The following is a 19,681-nucleotide window of genomic DNA, read 5'->3' as shown; positions in this document are numbered from 1 at the left end:
TGGGGGGAGGTGACCAAGATGGGGGCACTTTCAGCCGAGTACTTGGGTTTATATTCCTATTTCTTCTGGCTCCTGGTTACACCAGATGCTGATAATCCGGGACTTAGACAGCAGTGAGAAAAATAATAGGATACTGGTAGCCGGCAGTGGCTGAGTGCTGACCACAGTGCTGAGCGCACGGCAGGCATCACCTCACTCGATCCTCGTGGCAGCCTTACGAGCAGGTACCACCATCACTCCCATGCTCACGACTGAGGCACCAAGAAACTAAGCAGCTTGTCTCATGTCAGTGATCATGAGGCAGTGAGCCCAGGAGCCAGGTCTACACTCCTCTCACTTGGATACCTGTGCATATCTGCAAATCTACCTGCAGATGAGAAAAGAATTTCCCAGGGACGATCATAACACGATTTGCAACAATGAACCTGGCTACTGTCTTCAAACCAACCATTCAGGATAGTTAGAATTCTGCCAACTTAAAGGGAAAGGAATGAACTGGGGGGAAAAAAAAGGTAAAAATCTGGGCACAAGGCTCCCCGTCAGAGGTGAGGGGCGCTCAGAGTGGAATAAAACCCGAGGCCCCAGGGGGATGGGGCAGTGACAGACACTCCACAGATGCCCCACTCCAACACCTCCAGCACCGGGAGAAGTGACTCCCCTCTCGGCATTCGGAGCCTTCCACAACTCCTGGCTCCATCTCTGATTCATCAGGGATCCCAGAATGGGGAGAAGAGGGCAGAGAGACATGTACGAACTTGATGAAACACATCAGGGGGTAGAAAAGTCAAGGGTGGGACAGACAGAAATGGGGTGGGGGAGCGGGAGGAGGCCGGCTCCTCACCTAGCCCCTGGCCGCCCCCACCAGGCAGCACGAACACCGCATATTCCACTAGCTCAGTTCTAACTGGGCATACATTGTGAATTACATCACAGGGGAGATGAGCACCCAGACCCATTAGGTAATTCAAGCTTCTCGAAAATAAAAGGAGCCGGGGTACCCATTACGCTCCCAGCCCTGCCGGGTCTTCAGCAGCTCCCCTGGGGCTGTCTTTCTTTACCTATTCTGTTCTCTCCCACCGACACAGTCCCTCAACTCCTCTGCTTCCTCTTAGCGGCCAAAATAGACGTGTTGGATGATGGTAATAATTACTACTTGCTTCTCTCCTAAGTTTTCACTTCTTCCTAAGCAACCCCTTCTACTCTCTGTGGTTTTGATTCACGATGCCAAATCTGTACCCCAGTGTTCTGTGTAGCTACCGACTCAGGCACCGCAGTTCATACCTTCCTGAAGGAACTGCTCAAGTGACCCCACAGGTATGTCAAACTCAAGATGTTCCGCGCAGAATTAGTTTTCTTGCTGCCAAAACCCAGTCTTCTTCCTCCATTTCCTTCACCGTTCGGCCTCAGTCTCAGGCTAGAAGCGTCTGTTACCCTCACTTGTCTGTCTCTCTTATCCATCAGATCCCGTTCTCCCCCCAAATGAGGTCACCGGAGAATGCTCAGGCATCTGCCTTGGACCAGGCTCTCCTCTGAGACAGTCCTCAGCCCTCTGCTAACAATCATGTGTTATTCCAGCCTGTCAGCTACAGGGTTGTGGCATCTCTGGATTTTTGGCAAATGATTATTAATGAAGTCACAATGGAGACGTTTATCATTTGGCCATTCTGTTGCTCCTGTGTGCGTCTGGGTGTAGACCTAAACTTACTGGTTGTTCTTCACCTTACACTTGGGACAAAAAGGAGCTTCAGCCCGAAACAGAGGTTTTCTGCTATTCAGAACCACCCTCCACCCCGCCTCACCTTCAGCATCACAGGAAGCTCTTAGGGGTTGGGAAGTTCTCCTTCCCTTTTCCCCACGTCTGAACAACAAAGGAGGACCCAACTGCTGAGGCAGAAGGGCCTGAGGTTGACTACATGCCACACATCAATAAACAGAGGCAAGACACAATTTACAGTTGATTTCTGGGAAGGCAGCTATTATCTGGAACTTAAATCAGTGACCTCCAAACCTTCAAATGGGCATGCCACTTGAGAAAGGTCTAGTTAATCTAAAGGATGTAGTTTAGACATTTTAGCGAGAATCTTCTGGACTGAGTGGGCAAGGGGAGAAACAGGGGTCTCCGCTTCCATTAATAACGAGCAGCCTTTCCCCTCTCAGGGAGCGCGCCCCCACCCAAGGGAAATGAAAAGCAGGAACGCAGACTGGGAGGAGGGGTGGGGAGCGGCAGAGGGGACCAAACTTCATTGACTTCACTTCCTTTCATCTTTCGCCAACTATTTACTAGAAGAAAATGTACTGATGTTAAAACCCCAGACGCGAGGGGCCCTTCTCTCCTGCACTGGCTCGCTAGCAGAACCTTATTGTTTCTCGCAGTCTTTAGCATCTTCACTTTCATTTTAGAAACTGCTCTGGGGCAGTACTGCCAGTCCCCTGTGTGCAGGGAAGACACTGATGTCAATCCATTCAAGGGAGCAGCTCTAGGTGATGCAGTGAAACCAGGCTGGGGCCCTGGGAGTTCGTGCAGCCAGTACTGGCAGGTCTGTCCCCTCCCCACCGAGACAGGGCACGTGCCGCCCTGCTTGGTTCCAGAATATGGACTCAGCGCATGGGAAAGGGGACAAGACCCAGTGCTCTCACTGCCCTGTATAGACTTACTGTCGTGTTTATACTTCCTAGACGTTAATGCCAGCAAACCCACGAGTCTAAAGCATTTGCTTTATTGTAAAGAGCTAAAAGGTCACTTTATTGTGGGGAACATGAAAAAGTAATTATAACTCTTCCGGAACAGCCTCCGGACGTTAACCTCACAAGAAAAGGGTCCTTGTTTGGAAGATAGGGCCACATACTTGTTGTCTGTGTAATTACCGCAAGGCCACACAGCTGAAAATTCTCTTGACAGTTTTACTTTGGACCCATGTACCAAAGCAGCCTCCCAGATGCTAAATTCTGACCCTTGCACCATGATTAATGTGCTTCCAGGAGCAGCTACATGTTATCTCAGCACAGGTTTAAACACACACACACAATCTGAGTCTTCCAGACCCTCTGCAAACACTTCATTCACCACTCCGTGAGCTGGTCAGCAACTCAGTAGCAGAAAGACCGAGGTTCAGGCTTCCCCTTCTCACAATGAAGTGAAGACTCATCTCCTCAGATTAAAACCCAGAGGTGAGCCGAGCAGCTCAGAGCTAGAGGGCTGACTTTTTTAACCTGGCTTTGTGTTGGGGCACTCTCTGACCCTGGGAAAATAGATTAAACTGTGAAGTCTCATTTTTAGGCCTCATTTGCAAAACAAACATCATACCCTAATTCTTACTATTCCTTGTGGATCCTGTGACTCTAAATGTGTGTTTGGGTAGCTATGTAAATAAAAGAATAGCACATAAATGAGCAAATGAATCAAGACAAATTTTCCATTAATATGTAGGGTGGGAAGGGTGGCTGGGTTCAAAAAGCAAACAAATTAGCCACAGTAATAGATTAGATTAATATATATATTAGCTGCGTGTAATACATGTGGATCTCAATATTCTTTGATGAATTTCAACATCCTCTGAAATCCCTGGAGAGGAAAATCGCATTCATTTGAACATTAATTCACATCCTCACTTGTGAGGAAGGCGTTTGTGCCTGAGGCGTCCTCCCTGGGCCGGGATGCACGGGTTTCTCTCCTGCAGGGGTGGGGAAGGGATCCATCCTGCCCCTCAGCGCCAGGGACAGGACAGCCTCTGATCTCAGCGTCTCACCTCTATCAATTACACTACTGGGCTGCTTACAGCTACAACTTTTGTTCTTCTGAGGTTTAACACCAGGTCTAGTCTAACAAGAGGTGCAGAAGTGACAGCCCGCTCCCGGTCAGCCTTGGTAGCATCCAGATGAGAGGCGGGTTCAGTGCTGTTAATGGGCCATGTATTAAAAAGCAGCAGAACAGAAGGGCCATTTCCAATTCATCCGTGGCCTGGAGAGTGTGCTCTCTCAAGTGCTTTCCAGCAGAAACCCACCTGCAACTCAGGCCACTGGAAAAGTCATTTTCATTTTCCTAAAATAAAAGTAACTTGCTCTTAAAGCACAGGGGGTTATACAGTCAGGAATAAGGCAGATAACGTGAGAAAAACAGCTCCCGAATACGCGTGAGAACACGCGCTGTTACTCATGTTAAAATGAAGCAGTCACCAACAGCCGCTGCCCCTGGAACCCTAGGTGGACAGTGCACAGCCGAGCAGCGGCAGAATACAGTCAGGAGACCACGGTGTCCTTGACACGTCTCTCTTGCCTTTGAAACAAACATGAAATTTTAAATAAGTTTATATTAAAAAAAAGTACATGTACAAACAGTTCCCCCTCAGGGTTTACCCGTGATCTGTATCTTGCCGTGGCTTCCCGCCATCCTGCCTCCGCTGTGTACTTTTCCAAGCTGGTTTTGCACTGCCTTGTCTCCAAGGAGTTGCACTGTTATTTTAATTCTTATTTTTCATTGAAATGTAGTCATTTGACAATGTTAGTTTCAGGGGTACAGCAAAGCAATTCAGTTCATTGTTGTTTGAGAGTAATGATTTTAAATCCTTTTTGCAGTCTTGTTTTAAAAACCAATGACAATCTTCAAACAAAAGCTTTTGCACAAGAGAAGCAGCCCTGATCTCTCTGACTGAAGCAGGGAACGGAGGGCTTGGAGAACCGCCCTTGAGCTGCATGTTTGAATACGACCTCAATGACTGTGGATTCTAAGCAAGTGGATGGTGGGGCACTGGGTCACGGTAGGAAAGGCAGACTGTGTCCACTGTCTTTTTTCCACTCAGAAGTCCTTCTCTTTAAGTTTCCAAAACTGTGCCATCCAATACAGTATCCATGTACAATTATTCAAATTTTAATTTTACATCAAATGAAATGACACTGAAAATGTCAATTCCTCAGCCATATTTCAAAGGCTCAATGGCCACCTGTGGCTAGTGGCTATTATACTGAACAATGTGGCCACAGAATATTCCCACCACTGCAGGTCTGTAGGAAAGCATTGCTCTAGATAGAACCGGAGAACCAGTCACGTTGACAGCTACCTCTCCTGCCCCAGGCTCACGGGCTCCAGGGAAAGTAAGAAATGGGGTGTGGTCCTTCCTAGCTTTGTACTGAACAACGATCTCGCAAGGCACTCTCCCTCTCAGAGCCTCACTTGCCACAGGGGGACAGATGGCGATACATCCCCAAGATTGTTTTGATTGTCAAAGGAGATAGTTTAAGGAAAACGAAAAGATACCGCAGAGATGCAAAGTGCTTTACTGTCTACATACTTCTGGCCCTGAAGCTATGATTTTCTTTTAACACATCGAGAATACAGACGAGGATTTCTGTTCTGAGAAAGGGGTCAGACACCCACTGGCCTCCCGGCTTGGCATGAATAGAAAACAGAACGGGAGCTCTTGCGCCCTCCCCAGGCTCCACTCCGCTCTCGCCAGGCTGGGTCCGGCTGCCTCCTCCGTGCACAGCAGAGCGAGAGACGTCACCGGAACGCAAGCTCCAGCAGAACGCAACCGTGGCCCGTTTTGTTCCCTGAACACTGAGACAAGTGACTAACGTACAGTACAGGCGCAGCCAGTATTTGCTAAACAAACAAAAGAAGTTTACACCGGTCAAGCTTGCTCATCTGAGGATCTGCACGGACCCCACTGCCATGAACAAAAGAAAAAGCCAAAGGACCCGGGCTGTTTCATTGGTTGATGGCATTATTATCAAAGGAAGGCAGAGCTCTCGGGACAGCGCCAGAGTTGGGGGGGTGGCGGAGAGGAAAAGCTGCAGATTTTTTGTTGGGGAGGGTTACAGCCACTATGTGTTGAACATTCTAGAAGCTATGCCAAATGCTTTACCAACTCCTTCATCCCTCACAGACAAGAGGTTATTTCCACTTTACAGTTCAAGACATGGATGTTAGAAAGGTTCAGGAATCTGCCCAAGGGCACACAGTTGTCAGTGGGGGCGGGACTGGGATTAGAATTCAGGTCTGTGGGACTCCAAGGCCTGTTTTCTCTTAACTCTCGACAAGGCCTAAAACCAACAGTATAAACACACAGGCCACAGCTCAAGGCCTTGCAGGGCAGACATGGCTCCTGCCACCAAAATCCCGAGTGTGTAACCAGGAAGGAAAAGTGTCCCATCCATGTCCCCGTGCTGGCAGGCTGTGTGCCTGGGTGTACTCTCGTGGGCGCGGCGTGGGCTGTGTGTGCAGCGCAGGTGAGCAGGAGGGGAAGTGACTATTTTAGATCCCGCATCGGGCTGCAGTTTCCTGGGAGCCAGGAGGTTGCTCTCATGTTATAAGTGAACAGCCATGGAGCTGCTGCTGGGAGTTCTTTCCGTCCAAATGTTAGTTATGCCTAAACTTTCTAGAACTAAAGGCATCACGACAGCCAGACCACCCAGTTTCAAAAACCAGTTGTGGTCCGAACTAGCTGTGTGACATTTGCCAAGATACTCACCCTCTCTGTGCCTCCTTTCCTCCTCTGGGAGAACAACAACAAAAATAACATCTAGGAGGAGGAACACAGCTCAGTGGTAGAGCACATGCTTACACGCACGAGGTCCTGGGTTCAATCCCCAGTATCTCCATTTAAAAAAAGCAAACAAAAAATCCAAACAAAACCCCAACATCTACCTAACGATGTTCTTGTAAAGATTAAATGACAAGATACATGAACAGGGTTTAACAGCATCTGGAGTATCAGAAACATTCAACTCAAGTGAGCAAAGGCTACCACCACCAAGATCCTAAAGCAACTCTTCTTCCAAAATTGAGCAGATTGAAGTCCTCCTCCAGCAGTAACACCCCATAAGGAGATGTAAGGTCTTAGCACCTCTCTTGACCTCAACAAGAGCCAATGAGAGCCCAGGAGACATCCCTCTGTCGTCCACGCCTCACCTCCTGCCTGATTCAGCCAGAGCAAAAGATATCACTGCTCCAGGATTCCCCAGACACTACGGGAAGTAAAAAAAACAGACACAAAATATGGGTTTTCAAAAGTTCTTAAGACGTCATAGACGTGCTAGAAAACAAACTAGCACAAGAGCTTCCCAAAGACTCACAGGGGAGGGGACACAGCCTGTAGTTTACGCCTGCTAACCAGAAAAATGTCCAACAGCTAACGTGGTTTGGAGAAACTTAGTGAGTGGAGGGAGCTAACTTTTCTTCTTCCTTTTGTTCCTTTAGCAAAAAGTCTGTACGTATGGTTTTACAGCTAAGGCCCTGGAAGAAATGCCACAGGGAGAGAAGAGGCTGTGTCAGGAAATCAAACGGGAGGGTTAAGAGGCGGCACAGAGCCATGTGAACAGCAAGGACGGGGAAGCCACCCCGCCTGGTTCAAGTCCAGGGTTAACTCTGCAACCTTTGGCAGGCATTTCGTCTCACTGAGCCTCAGTTTCCTTAACGGGACCCACATCTTAGCGTGGTGAGGATTAAACTAGACACGGTGTGTACGTGCTTGGAACAGTGCCTGGCGGGCACTGTTATTACTGCTGTTTTTATCACAATCGGTTGGGAGCGGACAGACAGGCTCCCAGGGCAAGTGGAAGGTCAAATTCCACAGGAGTCACTCGGGTTACTATCCCGGCGGTGGCCACCTCGCCACAGAAACTCTTAGTAGATTAGAAAAAAATTCAAATTCATTTCCTCAGACTCCAGGCCTAAAGGTGATACTTCCACAAAGTCACCACAGGCGAGTGTTGACCAGATGCCATGCGCTTCCTGCCACTTCCGAGAGGACAGACACCACTAGAGGGTGTTCGCAGCAGAAGGGCCTGTCCACCAGCAGCGCTGACCTCCTGGAGCCGGGAGTGGGGACAAACGACGCAAGTCTAGAGACCCGGGTGCTGGATGGGGCTCTGCGGGCGTCTGCTGTGTGGCCCAGGGCCGGCTGCTCTCTCATTTTCTCCTCTGAAGAGTAAGCAGTCACGGCAGATGCTGCCCCAGCCCCCTTGCAGGTGTAAAACCCGCTACTTCAACGGCACAGCTTCAAAGACACAAGCTACAGATCAGCTCAGACTTAAGTCCAAGTCAAACCTCTGTCACTTAAGAGCTGCGTGGCCCTGGGCAGGGGGTTTGACCTCTGTGAGTCTCATTTTCTCAATCACAAAATGGGAACAATGACACCTCCTCCTGGAGAAGTTCTTCACCAGGGGTCAGCAGGCTTCTCGGTAAAGAGCCAGAGGGTCAGTATTTCGGGCTTTGCAGGCCATCCAAGCTCTGCCACAACTATTCAACTCGGCGGATTCAGCACCAAAGCAACCAGGGACGACGGGGAAAAGGATGGACATGGCTGTGCTCCAATAAAACTTTATTAACACACACAGGTGGCAGATCTGGCTGTGGGCCAACCTCTGGTTTTTAAGATCACGTGGAAAATGCATGTGAATATTAGTTTTGTAAGTATAAAAGCACTGTCCATCCTCATTTGCCCGGGCCCCTTTTGCTTTGAGCCTTTGAAACACAACAGGCAGACTTAATATGCTTCACGATTTAACCTTGGAGGGAGCCAAGACATTTTCATGAATTTGTTGAGTATTTTGAGCAACTACTGTGTGGTGGGCCCTGTGTTTGTTGTAATGCATACTATTCATTTTTTAATACAATCTGTAAAGGTTACACTCCATTTATAGTTATTACAAAATATTAGCTCTGTGCCCCATGTTGTACATATAGTTCTGCAGTCTATCTTACACCCAATCTACAGTTTGTGAAATTACTTACTCCCAATGCTGTGAAAGAGAACTTTCTATGATGATGGAAATATTTTTTTTAATGTCTGCTGTCCAGTACAGCAGCCACTAGCCACATGAGACTAATAGTCCTTGAAATATGGCTAGTGTTACTGAGAAACTGAATGTTTAATTTAAATTATTTTAAATTTAAACTGCTACAAGCAGCTAGCGGCTACCATCTGGGACAGGGCAGCTTTAGATGTCTTCGTTTCTCTTTTTCTTACACTGCTTTTCATTTGTTAACTGTCTCAGAATCTTTGTGGAAGATGAGGCATAGGATTTAGAACCGTAATAAAAATGGGCCTGAACAAGAGACGAGGTACAGTTTCCATCTGTTCCAACAAGCAGCCCTTATCAGGAGTGCCACCCTACAGTAAGAGGCACGGGGGAGCCCACCCCCACCCCCAAGAAGACTACAGTCTTGGCAGATGCTAAGACACGCATACCAGGAACCGAGATTCCAGGCGAGCCCTGACTGGTGGGGTCAACCCAGGAAGGCTAGTAACTACCCTGGGAGTTCAGAGGAGGAGGGACGGAGGTTGGCTGGGGAGGGAGGGAGGACTCATGGCTTCTGAACCGGGCTAACTCAGTTTTACAGGTGAAAAAATCAATGCGGTTAACTGACTTTGCCGGATTACAGAGTGACTCAGGATTTCTGACATGCGGGGGTCATAACCCCAACCTCCTACTCACGACAAAATTCATGACTGCTGGCGTGCTGGGAGCGCTTCAAGCTGCTGAGGCAGCGGGAGGAAGTTCCACAAGAAAAATCAGCCCTGCAGCTGATTTTACTCTGAGTCAAGTTTGCATTGCCAGTAGTGAAAGTACGGTCAGACAGGAGGCCGCTGCACTGTGAGAATCAGCCGGCCTGGAGCAAAGGGTGTGGGGCACAAATGATTACTCCGTGGAGTAACTTACAGGGATTTCCCACAGTCAGCCTCTATGAATGTTTTCATCGTGGGCAACAACAAAATAATAATCAGATCCTATGCTTAGGTGGATGTGGGAAACAGTCCACAGACATCCCCTTTGTGGGGGACCGTATAAACTATCCGCAGGGGCAGAGACAGCTGCTGCTTCACTGTAGGGCAGCAGCCGTCAGCCACCGGTGACCTCTCAGAAGTACAGTACCAGGGATTCGATCCACTCTCGGTGATTCAGAGATGAAGTGTGGTGGTGCTGACTCTCAGAGCTGAGAGGAGGGGAGGGGTGGGCATGCGTGGGCAGTACATGGTGTGTGCTCCTGCCTCCACCACAAGGGATGCTGTCCCGACTGAGAGAGGATGTTACGAGAAACTGCTTCTGATGGAAGGTCGAGGTGGCTGCCTTTGGGAATGGTGGCCACCTCAGGGGCCAGAAAAAAGAATAGTGTCCCTGCCCACCCTGCTTACAGGACCCTCAGGGGTGCGGCAAGCTCACAGGCTGTCCAGCCACATGGCTCCTTTCTACGTTTCCTGGAATGATCCCAAGTTCAAGCTCAGGCCAGAGAAGATGAGTTTATTAACATCAAAATTTTCCACCTCGGAATTCCTTGAAAAACTAAAAACAGAGTTACCATATGGTCTAGCAATCCCACTCCTGGGTATATATCTGGAGAGAACTCTAAGTCAAAAAGATACATGCACCCCAGTGTTCATAGCAGCACTATATACAATAGCCAAGACATGGAAGCCACCTAAATGTTCATCAACAGATGGCTGGATAAAGAAGTTGGGGTATATATACACAATGAAACACTACTCAGCCTTAAAGAGAACAAAATAATGCCATTTGCAGTAATATGAATGGACCTGGAGATTTTATCATACTTAATGAAGTAAGCCAGAAAGAGAAAGAAAAACACCACATGATATCACTTATATCTGGAATCAAAAAAAAAAAAAAAAGAGACAAATGAACTTCTTTACAAAACAGAAACAAACACATAGAAAAAAAACTTATGGTTACCAGGGGGAAAAGCGGGCAAGTGGAGGGATAAACTGGGAGTTTAGGATTTGCAGATACTAACTACTATACATAAAATAGAAAAACAACAAGGTCCTCCTGTGTAGCACAGGGAATTGTAGTCAGTATCTTGTAATAGCCTATAATGAAAAAGAATATGAAAATAACATATATATGTGTAACTGAATCACTGTGCTATACACCAGAAGTTAACACAACATTGTAAACTGACTATACTTCAATAAAAAAAAGTCTCCACAAAAAAAAGAAAAGAAGAAGAAAAAAATCTCCACCTTGATAGAAAAGTGCGGCATCTGACCACCTGGGATGATTGTTCGCCATACCCCTCACCGGGTCACATAAGAGGGTAAAAAGCCTGTTCTCACTTCCCCATCTGTTTAAAAGCAAGCCCCTGGATCTCAGAGCTGTAGCGCAATACAGTGAAACAGCAGTGGGGGATGAAAAGAGCCTCCAAGAACGAGGAAGGTGAGGAGAAGGGAGATGCATTGGAGTTCTGCATTCAGACAGAAAAGCACCTGGAAAGGTGAGCCCCGCCCACCAGCGACAGTGTCCTCAGTCAGCAGGATGATAAGAGCTGAGCTCGCTCTCAGCTTAGCTATCATTTTAGCTTTCAGCTGGGGTCCTACGTTCACCTTAACCCATCAAGGCCTGGCTGTGAATGCTGACTGGGTCTGAATGGAGGCAATTCGATCCGCAAACACACCTGCCACCTGAGGCTCACCTGCCCCCTCCGTGAGGTTCCAATGAGTTAATCCCGGAGAGCACTTGGGCAGAGCCCCTCAGAGAACCCCACAGGCATGGTGGCCCTCACACACAAGGCACTGGCTTGAAGCCTCTTGTCTTTTCCTGCACTGGATTCCCTATGACTTTTTTTTTCTTTTCTTAAAAAATTGTGGCAAAATATATAGAACCTAAAATTTACCTTCTTAACCATTTTTTTTAAACTATTCGGTTCAGTGGCATTAAATACATTCATTTTGTTGTGCAGCCCCCAGCACCATCCTCCTCTAGAACCTTTTCGTCTTCCCAAACCGAAGTTTCATATCCCCTGAACACTAACCCCCCAGTTCCCTCTTCCCAGCCCCGGCAGCCATCATCCCCTCTCTGTCTCTGAACCCGCGTATTCTCGGCACCTCATATAAGTGGAATCGTATTGGTCTTGACTTCTCCTTCACTTAGTATCATGCCTTTAAGTTTCGCCCACGTTGTAGCAGGTGTCAGGCTGAACTTCCTTTTGTTTTTTATTATTAGTTTTAAAAAAAAACTTTAATTCATTTTTAAAATGGAGGTACTGGGGATTGAACCCAGGATCTAGCACATGTCAAGGATGCACCCTACCACTGAGCTCTACCCACCTCCCTGCCCTTCCTTTTAAAGGCTGAATCACGTTCCATTGCATGGATAGACCACACTCGGTTTATCCATTCACATGTCAATGGATAGGAGCTTGTTTCAACCATTCGGCTCCTGTGAATAACGCTGCTATGAACACTGACTACAAGTTACCTGTTCCAGTCCTTTCTTTCGCTTCTTTTGGGTATATCCCTAACAGTGGAACTGCTGGATTGTATAGTAATTCTATAGTGACTCTTGAGGAATCCCTGTGACCTTTCAATGACACCCAGAGCTGGTAGGTCAAGAAAAAGATTTTATTCATTTTGTTCTATGATGGTTCACGGGCGCCACTGTTAAGATGCCCCACTTTCCGGGGGCAATACCAACAGTTTTCTCACCCACTCAGTCATTTCTGCTCCACTTCAAGCTCAGCCCCTGGAGCCTAATGGTGAGACAAAGCCACTCCACCTACGAAATTCCTAATCACAGGTTGCAAGAACGTCACTGCCCTGAGAGAGGAGCCTCCTTCCCGCTCTGGATGTGCACGTGATCCCCCACAGACACTGACCATGTGTCTGCTCCCTGCAGAGCTCCCGGCACCCTAAGCCTACTCCTGCATCCCTGCACCACCTTGAACCATCTCTGCCCTCCTGGGCATCAGTCCCCAAGTCACGCTCTCCTCTGGGACCCTCCACCCCTGCTCTCTTGTTCTCTCTTCCCATATCTGGTGGCTTCTTCAAGCTTCCTTTGCTGGCTCGTGCTCTGCCCTAAGCTATGATTATGGAAAGTTGCCCCCAAAGTGTATTCAGGAAGATTCTGCCCCCGGCTCTCTTTTGTCCCAATTATTCCCTTCCTTAAAGACCTGATTCTCGTGGATAATTTCCATGCCTACACCACTGCGCCTAGTCAGTCAGTCTCCCCATGTCTGAGACTAGGGTTTCCACCTGCCTGTACGATTTCATCACTGACCCCTCAAAATTGATGTGCCCCAAAGCAAGCTCATCTTCCCTCCATTTTACTTGCTTTTCCCCTTTCTTTCTTAATGCCTGTCTTAAATTTCACGACCACCTTCCCAGTTAACCAGGCTCAAAGCTCCAGGGCTTCCCCTTCGCTTCTCCTTTGTCCCACGAGCCGACTTGGTGAATCTCGGCATCCCGTCTTTCCAGCCCTTCTAGCTGCACTTCTCTACCCCTTCCAAGGGGCTCGAACTCAAGGATCTTAAAAAAAAATCCAACAAAAACTCAGCTGATCCCTCTTGGAAGCCGACCCTGAGTGCCTCCTTATCTGCCCCCCGCTCCCCTCGGATTCCAGCTCCCTGGCAGCCAGCCGAGTTCTGTACCCAGCAGAGCCAAGGCGCCCTGTACTGGGCCAGGTCTGCATCCATCCCTGGGGACGGACCTGACCAGCCTGGACTCTGCACCTGCAGGCCATTTCAGGGCTGGAACTCAGGGCTTCTGACTGAAGGCCAAAGGTTGTTAGTGCCTTTCTCTGCATGCATTTGAACAGCTCAGTAAAAACATCTTTGCTCTCAAAAGGAGAAGCATGCTTCACGTTTTCACAAGTCACCAAACCTGTCTCCTTGTTTTTGAAGGAACAGGGTAACATGGGTTTGCGCCAGAACGAAATGCTCCATCCCCTTCTCAGGTGTGTTGACTTAGGAGCACGAGCTGTGGGGCTGGGGCCAGGGCCAGGGCCGGGTGTGTGTGCTAAGCTGGGGCTCAGCTTAACCGCTTAGGAAGTCTTTTCCCGGGACTTTTTCTGCCCTGTAATTTCCCACTGCTGATGGAAGTACGTGACAGCCTAACGCAGGACTGCAAAGGCAGAGCGCGGCGGCTGTGTCACTTAAGCACCAAATCTGGTGGACCCCAAGCATTGTGAACTTCAGCTTTCTTTCTATTCACAAAAATAATTTAAAATATTATCACTGAATAAAGTCGATAATAATATGCTATTAAAAGAAAAAGGACAGGCCCAATATGGAGTCACCTGGGCTAAAATCAAGACTTAATACCTAACCTCACTGCAGTTACAACCTCCCCCAGGAATGTTCTCCTAACCAGTTAGTCCGGAATTTTCTGGTCAGCACCAATGAGGTCATCTGTCACACGGGCCCCTCTAATCCCCAGAGGAAGATGAAGCCATCGGCCACACAGACCCCTTCATCCTCCGGGTAGGTTACCTAAGCCTGAAATCATGTTTTTTTTTGTTTATTCCTTGTTTTGCCTGTAAAAACCTTTTTTTCCTTTTCTGGAGCTTCCTGGAGCCCCCCTCTACTTGCTAGATGGGGTGCCACCCACTCACGAATCATTCAATAAAACCAGTTAGGTCTTTAGCACTTGCACAATTGAATTTTGGTTTCTAACAGAACCAACACTGGGTTCTTAGTGCACAGTGACAGAAGTTGGCCTCAGGGGATGGGAGGGGGTGTGTATGTGCAGAAACTCCCCTGTCACAGCAGCTTCTCTCTAAAACTTCAAAATAAAGTTGATATAAACACATGGTCAGCCTTCCTCTCTTTCTATGTGTGGGGCGAACAGGAAGCCCCTTACAAACACTGACTCATTCAGGTCATGTGACAGCCTACGAGGTGGAGACCGTACCCACGTCTTACAGGTGAGGAGACAAGACCATCCAAGGCCACGGACAGCTGGACGTGGACCTCAGGTCCTGGTCTTGACGGGTGACGGTGGAGGCAGACGCAGCCATCCCCCTGGACATGAGACTGTCCGTGTCTTCCATCTCAAGGTGTGAAGTCACATACAAACACACACACACAGGCACGGTCCATCAATAACCCTGAGCAAAGCCGTTTCTTAATAAACTTCCCTGTGATCCATTCTTTGCACTGAACACAGTCACTTCCGAGTTGCCTCTTGTCTGCGGGCATTAATGGCGCACGTGTCCTCCAAGACAGAACTGGCCAGGGACGCCCTCTGCCCACACTGGATGTGGCCCACTCGTCGCTGTGAGTCCACCAGAGGGCCTGGCCTTCCTCGCACCACGAGCCTGCCTCCTCCCAGAGACAGCAGGTCCCCAGCGGGCAGAGCCTGGTGCCCGCTCGCTCACTCACCCACACATGCATTCATTCACTCACTGCTTATAGAAGAAACAAGAATTATAAACAAAATGCAAGCGAAAGAATCACAGGGTCTTCAGTTTGTCACAGGCACTCCACAACATCTGTTCCGGAAAAGTTATTCATTACCATCATCCCAAGAAACATTTTAAAAATACACATTTCTGGGTTTCATTCCAATGTTCTGATTGAGGAGGGCCAGGTGGGGCCTGGCAATCTGCATTTTTTCAAAACTCCCCTGACCCACCAACCCCAGGTGACCCTGATGCGGAGCCAGGAGTGGGGTTTCACCCAACAGGTAAGTACCTTCTGGAAATGGAGAACCTCAGCTCAAGAAACCCCGAGGGTTTCCTACAGTTCTCCCAAGTTCCCTGGCGGCAGGAGCTGAGGCCACCATGCGGGGCTGCCAGGGGACTGCCAACTGAGGACACTCCCTGTGCGTGACCTCCCCAAGGTTATTTAAATCAACTGCCAGGGGGACTGACACTGCTCTAGCGACACCAGCTTGAGATGCTCTGAGCCGACGGGAAGACGCCATGAACACACATCTCGTTGGCCAGAAAACCAACAGTTAATTGATTTCTTCAGAACTGTGAGGTTTTTGACTCCATTACGAAAGCATCATTCAGCTTTGTGTGAATGAGGAGGCCGTATGGCGGGCCACACCTGGAAGTTTTCAGGTAAATTTGGGGAGGGTAAAATAAAGTTAGATTCTGTAGATTTTTTTTGTTTGTTAAAATTTTGAGAAGTGGTCCTTCTCTTGCCTTCACAGCGTGAAGCTAGAGTAAGACTTTAAACTGGCATCTTCAGTCTCTTCCCACTTCAGTGGGGCTGACTCGGTACCTGTTATTTCTCCATCCTGGCTGTGCCCTCCTCCCTGGGGCATCTTAGTGAAACCTCCCACCTCCTTCTATCACAGGAGAGAGAACTTCACACGAATTATCTCCAGGTTAAAAAACAAGGACGAACGTCCAAGCATATTTGCTTCAGGACCCAGGGAGCAGCTCTGTGAACCTGTGACCTGATGCTTGAGTCCCATGGTTGGGATCGCCTGGGGGAACACCGCCTGGTCCAGGGCTCCCGCAGTCACTCAGTGCCCCTGACACCATTGGGAACCAAACTCCCACCTCTAGTGATGATGACACACTCCATGGCGGGTTTCATTTCTGCCCGAAACACAGTAGCAAATTTTCGCTATTATCTCCTGGCATTTTTCAAATGCGTGTTTAGGAGACCATCACCTCCTCTGTCTACGTATAAAACTATCTTTAAAAAAAACCCCATGAGAATTTTCTGTTAAAGATTCCATTTTAGGCAAGAGAATATCAGACTTTGCATTCTACAGTATACAAAATGTTTCCTGAGTTTTTGCACCCACAGATTAATATATTATATGATGTTCAACAAACAGACTTAATACGAGTTTTAATCTGTCTGCTATTCATGGATATTTAGGTTATTTCCCATCTTTTAAGTCTGCCATGGGTATCTTTGCCATTTGTCATTTCACATTAGAATATATCCTTAAAATAAATTCCTGGCAGTGGGATTCAAGGTAAAAGTATGTGTGTGCGTGTGTGTGGTGCACAGGGCTCTATTTTTCAAAGCACTCTTTAAACACTGTGAAATATAATACTGAAATATTTAGTACTCAGACACATACTACTTCAATGACAATAAGGCAAAACCCAGTAAAATATCACCAACACCCCTAAAGGTCTGTCATATATGCCTCTACTCCATAAAACCCTCATTGTCCTTCCAGAAGTAATTACTATCTCTATTTTGTGGCGTTCCTTTAATTATCATCAGAGAACATGTTTTTTTTTTTTTTTTTTGGGTAATCTCATCTCCATTGTTAACAATTTAATGTATATTCTTCTAGACTTTTTCAAAACTTGTACTAAATATGCTTATAGCATCTTAAAAATCCGCTTTATTGAAACAGAATTTACATATAGTAACAGTGAATAAGTGTACAGCTGACCTCGAACATCACGGGTTTGACCGGTGTGGGACCACCCACTGCAGGTTTTTTTCACTAAATTTGTACACTTGTACACGATTGGCGGTTGGTTGATTCTGAGGCTAATAAGGAGGGCCAACTGTAAAGTTACACTCAGATTTTTGACTGCATGGAGGGTCGGTGCCTCTAACCGCCCCCAGTCAACTGCGTATGGTATATAGCATGTCACCACTTTCATATCATGATACAGATTTTATATATATAATATAGATTATATATAAATATACAGAACAACTCCATCATCCCCAGAACTGCCCGGGGCCACCTCTGCAATTCATTCCCTCCCTCCACCCCTGGCAGAAGACATGCATTCTGAAGAATTGTAAGCCAAAGGGAAAAAAAAAGAAATTCAAGATGAGCTCCAGTCCAGGTAGATTTAACCGGAAATCACTGTAAGCTTGGCTTATTCTCAGCCAGCTTCTCGCTTTGTCTTTGCTCACGGCTGCTGCTGATAAGGAACCACACATAAGTAATATCGGAAAGAGAGAGAGAGGAAGACAGAGGAGGGCCGTGGGGGCGAGACAGGATGGTCACGCCCAGCCGCTGTACTCACCACAGAGCGAGTCGCTGCTCAATTTCCTTGAGAAAATTCGTATGGAATTTGTGCAAAGGTTCAAAATTCGGGAATATGAGACTTTTCAAGGTTTCGGGCATGGAGTCCTCTTTGCTCACTGTGCTCTGAAACCACTGGGGATAAAAAGAGGACACACTCAGAGGTAAAGGTGGAGGGTGAAGGTTTGCAATTCTTCCGAGGTGCCGCGGCAGGAGGCCACGCAGGGAGGCTAGTGGCCTTTCCCGCTGCACCTGTGGCGTTTCGAGGGCTTCAGGCCTCTGGGCCTCACTGCTTTCCCTGCTTTCATCCAGTTGGGTGAGAAGCACCCAGCACTTTACGACTGTTCCCTGGAATTTGTTGTCAATTGACTGTTGGAGTCAGGATAAATCTCTCAAGTGGGTAGCTGCTCAAATCAAAGCCTCCATCGTGGCCAACTCACTTGGTCATCACGGACTCAAACCACTGAACATGACCTGGTTCAGCCCTTGAGAAACTTCCATCTCTGCCTCTTTGTTGAAAGGCTAAGCAGGGAGGTGGCTGAACCGGAGAGGTGAAGCCTCTGCCTTCGCACACATCACTCACCTCGCTGAGCGGAGGCCAGGCCCCACGTGAGTGCCCGCCCCAGGGGCACAGAAACCCAGCGATTCTGGTGGGCTAGAGCCCTCTCAGAATCCAGGGTTATAAGGATATCCACAAGGCTTTGAATTCCTTTCCAAGACTGAACAGGACTGATTAAAATAATAAAAGGCAGTCTTTTTGGCAGCTTTTGCCGACATGGCTCGATTTGTTATCAAAGATAAAATGAGGCTTCTAATTTACCTCTGAGGTCTCCCTCTGGCAAAAATTATGAGCAAAACATGAGATGTTCTGCTGTTCTGCATCGGTGCAGGCTGACGGTAAAATGCTTACTTTTAAATTTCTCCACTTGAGAAACTTCTTTCCTTTTGCACTTAAAAAATCACAATGATACAACTTTTATAGAGCGTATTCCAAATTAAACACACTGTCACTGCCTCATTTCTCCAACCCAGGAGCCAAATCCTTTTAATTGGAGTCAGAGAACCCAACACTTCATTAGATCCAGCTTTTCTCCTCAAGCTGAGTATTAGTCGAGATAAATTATGTAATTTAATGCTTGAGGGGAACACACATACCGAAGTGATGACTTCAAGGTCCTTCAGATACGTTCTCTCGGTGGTGGAGACTTCCTTGGCGATGAAGTATGCTTTGTCCGTTGGGAATCTCTGCGAAATCCATAAAAAGAAAAAAGATATTTTTGAGTCTCAGTCTCTAAGGACGTCCTGATTATAAGAAAGTCCTCATTAAAGTGCTACATTGCTAACTTCTGATCTTTCGTTGACCACTATCAAGGCTAAATAAACTCCTATTTATTCTCCTTTTTGTGTGAGAGGAATGAGGGTACAAGAATGGATTTCCAAGATGAGAAAATAGTCTAGGAATGTTTCCTTCCATGTGAATACCACCCGCAGTGAAAGGTCCCGGCTGGGCGTACGAGCCACCACTCAGGACTAAGTCATTCAGAAATGGGCGTCTGAAAATCTACTTAGTAAAATATCAAAGTGATGCAGCCTTCAAGGAAAGGAATGAAGCAGAAACCACAGCAGCCTTTGGCCTGGGTGCCGTGGATGACGCTGGTGTTCAGGAAATGGAAGCTACGTTCTTCGTGGGAGCATGGAGGGTGGTGGATCCCAAGGGACCAGGGTGGTGGAAGCAGGAGTCCATGGGTTAGGTGGGCAGGCAGCTCCGCTCTAGAGCCGGCCAGCCATCAGTTTCGCTTTCTTTTTGACCAAAGAGTAAGAGGAAATCCCTCATTGTTAACCATTTTGCTCTCTTCCCACAAGAGTCCATGAGATTCCACCCCTGGGGATACACACGAAGTAGAGATGAGAGCAGGTGCTTGTGAACACACTTCCAGCACCTGATACAAAATAGCCAATAGGAGGAGACGGCCCAGCTGTCCATCCAT

At 47.7% G+C, this 19,681-nt stretch overlaps 1 protein-coding gene across 8 annotated transcripts in view; it reads right to left on the bottom strand.

Moving 5' to 3' along the window:
* Positions 1-19,681, bottom strand: part of FARP1 (FERM, ARH/RhoGEF and pleckstrin domain protein 1) — a 332,832-nt gene that overhangs the window by 20,558 nt on the left and 292,593 nt on the right. For all 8 annotated transcript variants that reach the window (XM_072976475.1, XM_072976476.1, XM_072976477.1 and 5 more), the window contains 2 exons: positions 18,849-18,938; positions 17,695-17,828 (listed from right to left, as the gene is read on the bottom strand). In XM_072976475.1, coding sequence (XP_072832576.1) covers positions 17,695-17,828; positions 18,849-18,938 — 224 coding nt within the window. The remainder of the gene's footprint in view (positions 1-17,694; positions 17,829-18,848; positions 18,939-19,681) is intronic.

Source organism: Vicugna pacos, chromosome 14 (assembly GCF_048564905.1).
Source record: "Vicugna pacos chromosome 14, VicPac4, whole genome shotgun sequence".
Taxonomy (NCBI): Eukaryota; Metazoa; Chordata; class Mammalia; order Artiodactyla; family Camelidae; genus Vicugna; species Vicugna pacos.
The sequence above is the reverse complement of the archived record's forward strand: the minus strand, read 5'-3'. Positions and strand labels throughout refer to the sequence as shown.